The sequence below is a fragment of the Netta rufina genome (genome assembly GCF_964035555.1).
Source record: "Netta rufina genome assembly, chromosome: 17".
Classification (NCBI taxonomy): domain Eukaryota; kingdom Metazoa; phylum Chordata; class Aves; order Anseriformes; family Anatidae; genus Netta; species Netta rufina.
The window spans coordinates 2,441,640-2,450,622 of NC_140141.1; the positions used below are offsets into that span (position 1 = coordinate 2,441,640).

Below are 8,983 nucleotides of genomic sequence, written 5' to 3' on the forward strand. Positions count from 1 at the left end.
ACAACAGATACCTGTATCTACTTGATAGAGTCCAAACACAGGGAGGGCCACCAAGGTGATCAGGGGACTGGGGTACCCTGAAGAGAGACTGAGTCAGCCTGAAGATGAGGATGTTCAGGGGAGGGATCTTATAAATGTCCATAAATACCTGAAGGGAGGATGCAAAGACAGAGCTGGGCTCTTTTCAGTGGTGCCCAGTGACAGAACAAGAGGCAGTGGGCACAAACTGAAACACAAGAGATTTTGTCTAAACATCAGGAACCACTTCTTCACTGTGCTAGCAATGCATCACTGAAACAGGTTTCCCAGAGAGGTTGTGAAGTCTCCCCTCGGAGATCTTCAAAAGCTGTCTGAATGTGGTCCTGGGCAACCTGCTCTAGGTGGCCCTGCTTGAGCAGGGGTTGGACTAGATGAGCTCGAGAGGTCCTTTTGAATCTCAACCATTGTGGTATATTCTGTGATTCTGTGACTCAGTTTAAGTGTTTACCAGCAATGTTAGATATTGAGAATAGAACTGGATTTTTACCTACCCTTAAGCATCCTAGTTGATTTTTGAGTTCTTCACATTCTACTTGCAGCGTTTGGATCTCCAGATCTTTAATGCTTTCCGATTGTTTGTTGATATTTTGAAGATGCTGGGCCTTAACATTGACTAAATGCATTTTCTGCTTTAGAGGAAATGTTCTGGTAATTGTTTTTGTGATAACAGTAGTGTTATTGGATGACAATGCCAATGAAGTTGAAGGGCTGACAACCTGGTAAAGAGAAATATATTTTTCATATTATTTTTGCTAAAACTGTGTCTGGGGGAAAGAGTATAATTCAGCTTGTTTCACAAGTCATACCAGAAGTGCATTATTTGAAAATTTTCTTTGTAAGATCTTTCATTCATGCAGTCAATGAACAAGAAATAATCTCACTTGATCAATCACCAGTAAAGAGAGGAACAACTCAAAGAAATTAAATGCAGAAAAATACTTTTCATACTTTTTTCATTCGGTTGATGCCAGCTAGCCATGATCACTTCGAATATATAGATATCAATGTATTTACCACTTCATGGCAACAAAGTGCTGCTGCTCACTGTATCTGGTCATTCACTTACTGTTGTATCACATAGCAAATTAAGGAGTTATCCCTACTAGTGATGCCTTGGACATGCACCTCACTTGGAAGATGTGCTTCAGCTGCACCTGAGATACTGTATTCCAAAAGGCATGTTCGACCATGCTGCAAACTGTTCACTGGGAATCAGCTGTTAGGCAGTCAAACTTTACACAACTGCATGAGAATTCTGGGAGAAACTGTAGCTCTCGCTGAGACTAAGAAGCTCACAAATCTTTATGTCCCAATTCTTCTTGCTTTACACCCAGCAATTTCCATAATACTTGACCTGTACCTATGGACTCTTGCGCAGTACTACACAAAATACTATACCACTTCAGCAACAGAATAAGAATCTTCAGGCTGGTCTTCAGGACAATTAGAATATTTAGTGTAATGAAACTACAGTAACAGAAAAACACTGTAGTCGCTGCCTTCAAGTATGTAAGCCACGTCCCACTACCTTTGGAACAATTGTTTAAGTAAGAGTATAATATGTCCCTACTGTTCATGGCTGTTTTTTGACAGAGCAATTGAAACTATTACTGCATGTTGGTGTTATAAAAAGATTTAGAAATATAAATAAGCAAAGTCATTGCACTGCAGTAAACATTACAAAACTTATTTTATGGGTAAAATGGCAAACACAAATATTCAAATAATAATAATAATAACAAAACAGCACAGGATTCTCTTAATTTTGAAGTAGTAACTGTTAGCAATCTCTAAATTGAGATCTATCTGAACTAGAATTACCCCAAAACAGCTGTATCTGCTAACATTATTGCACTATCTATCTTTCCTGGCTTTTTTTTTTTTTTTTTTCTGTATTGGAAGTGTGAAAAATGGAAGAGGGCTGGGAATCCTGATTTCAGGTCACTTTCTTAATGTGAGCCTTGTAAACAGCTTTGTCAGACACGCATAACCTTCCCAAGCTTGATGGATAGTCAATAAAATTTTGCATATTAATACTATTTGGTTTTATAATACACTGAACATATATCCATGAACTTTGGATTAGCTCAGTAGGATCAAAATTTGCCCAAATATTAAGTGTCTCCCAATAGCTCCTGTACTTCAGCAAATGGAAGGTTAACATTACCAGAAGCAGTGTGACACCATATTAAAACAAACAAACAACAACAACAACAAAAATACCCCAAGATGTTAATTTCTCAAATATTGGTCAATCTGAAGCTACAGGTATTAGATTTAAAAATATATATTTTATATATATATATATATATATATATGACTTTAAGCAAGTCATATCAGCAGATACTCCTATTTAAACAGCACCCTGAAATACTGTTATTTCTGCCAAATTACAGATTCTGAAGTTAGATTTTTCAAATATTTATATTAACTCTTGCTACTGCAGTGTGTTGGGGTGACCTTGGCCAGACACCTACCCAGCTTCTCTCTCACTTCCCTTCCTCACCAGTACGGGGCTGAAAGTAAGATGAGAAAGCTCACGGGTTGAGATAGACAGGGACATTACTTAACAATTGTTTTACAGGAAAAACAACCTGACCTGGGAAAAAATATTTATTTTCAATTAGAATAGGTAAGTTCCTTAGTAAAGAATATGGACAAAAATTAACACACTACCTTCTCCTCTCCCTTTTCAGCAACTTCCCAGGCTCAACCTCTCTCCTTCTTTCCCAACTCCTCTACCTCCCTCTTCAGGAAAAATCTGCTACAGCATGGGTCCTCCACAGGCTGCAGTTCCTGTCAGGAGAACCTGCTCCAGCCTGGGCCCTGAAGGCCACAGTTTGTTCAGAGAGTATCATCCTGCTTTCCATGGGCTCTCCACAGACTGCATGGAAATACCTGCTCCTCCTTGGTCTCCCTGAGGGCTGCAGGTGCACCTCATCCCTGCCCCACTCCTTCTCCTCTCGGCATGGTGCTGGCAGGGCTGTTCCTTGCACGTTTTACCTCAGCCCTGGCTGCCCTGCAGTGCGTGGTCCTTCCCTCATGCTGCCCCAGGGCCTTGCCTCATGGGGCGCCGCAGCCTGCCCTTGGGCAAAAGCGTCTGCTACACTTAAAAGATCGTTCAACAATCTAATCACCAGAGGTTAACCAGCTCTCTGCTGAACTCTATTGCAGAGATGAATAGTCATCCTCTGCTATATCAAAGTGGAGTAAGAACCCCAGCACAGCAGCTGGTCTCTCAGTGTCAGGGAGGCTGTCATAACATGAGTGAGCGACAATTCTGTGAACTGAGGCCACTTGAACTGACTTTTCATTTCATAATCCAAAAAGGTACCAAATTTTGAGCGATGAAAGCTTTACTGCCCCCAACTGGAATACCAACAGGTTCATACAACTAGATACAGGCACTGACCTCAAATGAGTAAATTATGTGTTACTCTCCAACAAATGTAATTTTCATGCTCTGAAACAATTCATTTTGTCATGAATGAAAAGACTTAGAAAAATTGAATCTGTGATGTGTTATATCTGCTAAATCTGCACATGAATATTTAACAGGCAAGTTTCTTCTATTAAGCATTAAACTGTTGAGTAAACGATACAGTAAAAAGTCTGAGAGTTGTCAAACACTTAAGTGTTTATTGATTTTTTTAAGCAATTATTATTGTGTTTGTATCCACTGAAGGGAGAAGCGCTGAGAGCTCTGGAGAGCTAATCCATTAGTGAATAGGAAAGATAAAACTGAGTAAATATCAAATAATTTTCCCTATTACTAATGCATCCCAGTGTCATTGGAAAAGCAGTTTCTCTGTAGATAAATGGGATGCTGTGTCTCTGTCACAAGAGCAGAATATCCTCAGGAAACCCAAAGGCAAAGGTTTCTGTTACCTTTGCCAATCTCAGACTTGGTTCTTTTTTGGAATGGTGTTGAGCCCTCTTTCACAAGCCTCACGTACAAATGTCAGAATCATGACCAAGTGAATTTAATACCAATGTCTGAGTTTTCCTGTGGGGGTGATTACTTTGAATTGACTGATATTCTAGTTGGGTTCCTTACAATGACAGCATTAAAGATCTGTTATTAGAAGAGTTAGGGGGGAAAAAAAAAAAAAAAAAAAGTAGTGGTGCAGTCCCAATACTGGTTAAAATTCATAGCATAACTCCTTAAACTGCAGACAGCTAAGTGATGTGTGCTAGACCATAAAACCAAAATACTCATATCTGGAAGGCAAAACCTTAGTGTGTCAGATGCTGGGGGGGGGGGGGGGAGGAGGGGGAAGGGGGCAGTAAAGCCAATGGAAGATTTTAAAGCATGTAACACTTACCTTGCTCTTCTTAGGAGTTACTGAGCAACTTTTCTGTTTGCTTCTGTCCTCAGGTCTGCAGTGAAGCTTTTTGGATGTTTGCTTTGCTTTATTGTTGCCCTTTTTGGACTGTGGAACATAATTCATCGATATCTCACTAAAATGTATTACAATACATCTGAAACGTCTTAGTGATTCTGCTGGTGTTAAAGCGTTTTGCTTTTGCATGGCAAAGCACAAGTTTCAAAGTACAGCCCTAAAGCTCAAGAAGTCTAATGGAACAATTAAATGTGGCATTCAGTCAACAACTGAGGACGTAGCATCTTTGTGGCAGAGCCCAGCTATAGCTACAGCATCTGTGCAATGCTTAGCATGGTGTGGTGTGCTAATGCTACAGAACGGAAGACTAGCTAACGCTGCAATCCAAATAATAAATAATATTATTAGAAGCAATTTGCTCTTTGTGTGGCATTTGTCTCTTTGTCAGACCCGGTAAGAACCTCATGTTGGGTTTATGTAGAAGGTGGGTGAAAGAGCAGGGTTATAAGCAGCATGTAGTCAAATGGTAAGTGGCACTGCTTCATCAGATTACTCAGTCAAAAGAGGGCACTTTCTGCTACATCCCTGGAATTAAGTGGGATAAAGAAGCACACACAGTAGAACGTTTGTTCCTTCTGCTGTTACCCAGTACAGAATGACAGCGTACAGAGTAAATATGCAGTATTATTTTAAGTGCACTAGAGGGCTTACCATTGATTCCTTTTTTAAATTTCAAGGTATTGCTGAAATCACACATAAACTTTGCAGTATGCTACATTCAATGTAAGGCAGTCTTGCCTCCTAGCACTTGGAAACCTAAATAAACAACATAAAGCAGCTAGGGAAATGGCCTCATACCATACTGTTCAGTTCACTGTAGTTCAGTACTCCTTTAAGGAAGGGAAACTTTCTTTCTCTCTTCCTTCTGTTCCTGAGTGTTTAAGGGAAACTTCATAATGGAGATTCCTGTTGTCACTCATACTGTGTGCTATGAGTACCAACAAAACAGATGTTCTTTTACTTTACATAACATATAATCTTGGATAACTAAAGCTACACCCAGAGGGTAAACAAAAGTGATCTCTGTTTTTCCAAGCACCACTACCCTTATCCCTTATTTTCATCCTTTCTCTGCTGATGGTGAGTCAGGCTGTCTCTATTTTGCCAGCATGACTTGGCTTTTTGTACTTTTTGGGGTATGGAGTTCGTATTTGAGAAAAGTCGAACCTTGCCATAGCAAACGAGTCTCTATGTGGAAGAAGAAGTTTCGAGTCTGTTCTTTTCCCTAATTAGCCTTCAAAATGCTCTAATTACCAGCAGAAAATGGTAGGAGGAAAAAGCAGTAAAAACAGACCCAAGAGAATGGAAAAGTGAATTGCTTATAATGAAGCAGATAGCTGCTTGGGATTGAAAAGAAGCCTTTTACGTAGATGTTCCGCTGTTGCTGTCTGTGAACCAAAGGTGGTCATTAGAACCGCTTGTATTACAAACACCAACCATCTGTCACAGTTTTAGCTTTGATGATTTCTGCTAGTTATAGCCCGGGATGATTGGGAGGAATCCAGAAATCTTTTCTGAACAATTAATACAATGTTCCCTCCTCTCATATTCTGATTTTTTCCTGTTTTCATCTGACATTTCACTGGTGGGAAACACCACATATCAAAAAATACTGAAACTGAGGAGGTAGCAAATATAAATGCAAAAATACTTGAGAGATGTAGCACATAGCTACAGAGGACTATATACAAAGAAACATACTACACGTGAAAGCATTTTGATGTAAATTAGATGATTTTAAAAATATTTTCCAGAAGATTATTGCTGGACACTGAATAAGACCACTTATATAATTCATGTTGGTACAGCAGACAAGTACGAATAGCTTTTCTTCAGTAGACTGCTGTACCTAGATAATAAAAGCAGATTCAAAATGAAATAAAACTGAGTGAGCTCTTGGCTGGGACCAGAGCTAGCCCCAGGCATAAGGCTGGCACAGGTCGTTGTGACTGCTGATGGTGAGGGAGGAAGGGCAGTAATGTTAATGCTAACAGGAGCAGTCTTCACAGCAGCAGTGGTTGGCACTGACACCATAGACTACCACCACTAGGAAAAGCAAAAATTAAGGCCTGCTCAAAGGGGCCTTCTGCTTCCCATCTTTGCTTGCACCTTCTTTCCCCTTTTTTGTTCCAACAGCCTATCTCACCTGCCAAGGGCAGGGGAAGAAATAGGAAAAATATTTTCCCTTCCGAGCACTCATTTCCAAACTAATGAAGTCCCTGAAACTTCACTGCCTCCTCCCAAATCTGACAGCTTCTCTCAAGCTGCAATAAATCATTCATTTTAGTTAGAACATCAAATAAATCTATTTATTTAAATAACCACTATTGTATAACAACTCAGTTCTTATTTTCCTTTCATATGTTACTACATTGAGTTGCAGTGCTACATCAATATGTAAGCACAGAACTTTACAGTTTATAACATGAGAATGAAACTATTCTCCTTTAATCACATAAAATATATTTTAATGCAACTAAAATAATTCCAGATTTACTTTCCTAATTACTGAATGATAGGGAAGTCAACAAGGGCACTTATTTATGTCTGTGTAGGATATTAAAAATGCTCAATGGAAAAACAAGAAAAGCATTCTGGCCTACAAGTCTGTAAGTCATTCTTCATAGGACATGCTTGCTTTTAGCTCATCAATGAGCCAACTTAGATGAGAAGAACCATAGAGAGCAAATCTATCATATAAAACAAACTCTGTTATCGATGGATATATGAATCCAGCTGGATTACAGGGAAATGTAGGGACTTTACCTTTATTTTCTTTGAACTCACTTGAAGTTTATAGTAATTTCCCTTATTTCTCAGCATTTAAAAAAATATGTCAGCTGTGATTAAAAATACATTACAACAGTTGTTGAATTTAATCTTCCTACGATTTTATCTGTTTTCTTTCTAAGACTTCTTTGTTCCATGGTTTTATTTGCCTCATATTGTGAGGAAAATCCTGAAGATACACTAGGGGAAACTGTATAAATGGGAACTCTGACAAAAGCCTTATAAATAGCTTCAAAATCAAGTGAGTGCAAGCATGCCAGCTGTCATGGTTTAGGTCTGAGTGGAACATCAGAGCCTGACCTGGCAGAAAAGTGGGTGACTCTCAGGGATCAAGTCTCCAGGCATAGGGCAAGATTACTGTAACCTAAAATTAGCCTCCAAAACTCATACATAGGCTGTCAACTATCCAACTATTTCAGAAATGTAGATCACACAGTATTCTACTAAATACTTTGAAAGCCCTTTGTATAAACTTGCTATAGTCCCTATAATGGTTCTGAACCTAATTTTAGGTGAACTTCTTTTATAATCTTGCTGTCAGTATCTGTTAAGGAACTGTATAAATGCGTGGTAAAAAATAGCTTTATACTGTAGGAGTACACTAAATGTACTCTTCTACACATGCAAATTAATTTATTTAAAAATAAATGTATCACTTGGTAGGCAGCTTAGAAAGCAGAGACTTTTTAAATGTGGGGAATGTGAGAAAGCTAAACTTATTCTACCAATGAATGCTTAAAAATATATTCACAAAGGACAATAACAGAAGTTCACCACTTATGGTGATATCACGTGTGGGTAATGCAGTTGAATACAGACCAGCCAGGCATTTTGTGAAAACCATTATTATGATGCTTTATGGCAAACTCTGGAGAGAGAGAAAGAGAGAGAGAGAGAGAGGCACATCTGAAACTAGAATTCTTAACATGAAATATTTGTTGTGCAGATAGAAGTATTTCCTCAACAGAGTTGCAAGAAAGAACAGATTGAAAATGTGGCTATGACCTTTTGGGGCAATGAGCTTAGTTTTAAACACTAGATCTATATCTCAATTCAGACTTCCTATGGACACCAAAATTTACCTGCTGTGAGAAGTTTTCACAAGCTCTAGAGCAACTCTTCTTTAATAGAATTGGTATCATGATTTCAGCTGCAGTGTAACTGAAATAGCCCATCTTTGTAACCAAAGGAGGTGTGCATGTTATGACTTTATGACTCACAAGGATGCTTTCTGCTTAGAGAAACATTTCTGCTTTCTGCTTAGAAAAAAAATCCACTTTCTAAGCTGCCTACCAAGCAGTAGGGCTCTTCTCTTTCAATTAATTAGTTTGCTTACTACTCTCATAACCTACAATACAAAGCTTTTTGTTAACAAGGCTTTACATAGTTCCTCTTAATGGCAAGATTTAAAAATATGGTTATTTTAAATGCTTGCTAATAACACCATGCTCACGCAAAAAAAAGGGGGGGGGGGGGAGGAGAGTGGGTTGAGAACACAAGTTCTCAAACAGTCTCTGACATGTCCTAGGATTGGAAACAGTTACTCACCACTTTGTCTTCCTCTTGCTCTTTAGTCAAGGACTTAGCTGCTTTTGGAAAGGATTGATTTGCCCTGGGGGAATCCAGTAAAGAATAGCTATGATCCAGAATGTGACTGATTGCCTTCTTCTGTAACAAAGGGGAAAAAATGGCATGAGAGCATTTCAACTCTCTAGATAGAAGTTTAAATTGGCACACAGGACTTGTGAATT

General features: G+C 38.9%; 1 protein-coding gene across 1 annotated transcript in view; it reads right to left on the reverse strand.

Annotated features, from left to right (window-relative positions):
- RIMBP2 (RIMS binding protein 2) overlaps positions 1–4,466 on the reverse strand; it is a gene marked incomplete at both ends in the record, with an annotated part of 144,445 nt that extends 139,979 nt beyond the window's left edge. Inside the window, 2 exons of the mRNA XM_084296974.1 lie at positions 531–755; positions 4,365–4,466. Coding sequence (XP_084153100.1) covers positions 531–662 — 132 coding nt within the window. The remainder of the gene's footprint in view (positions 1–530; positions 756–4,364) is intronic.
- Positions 4,467–8,983: the final 4,517 nt, after the last annotated feature.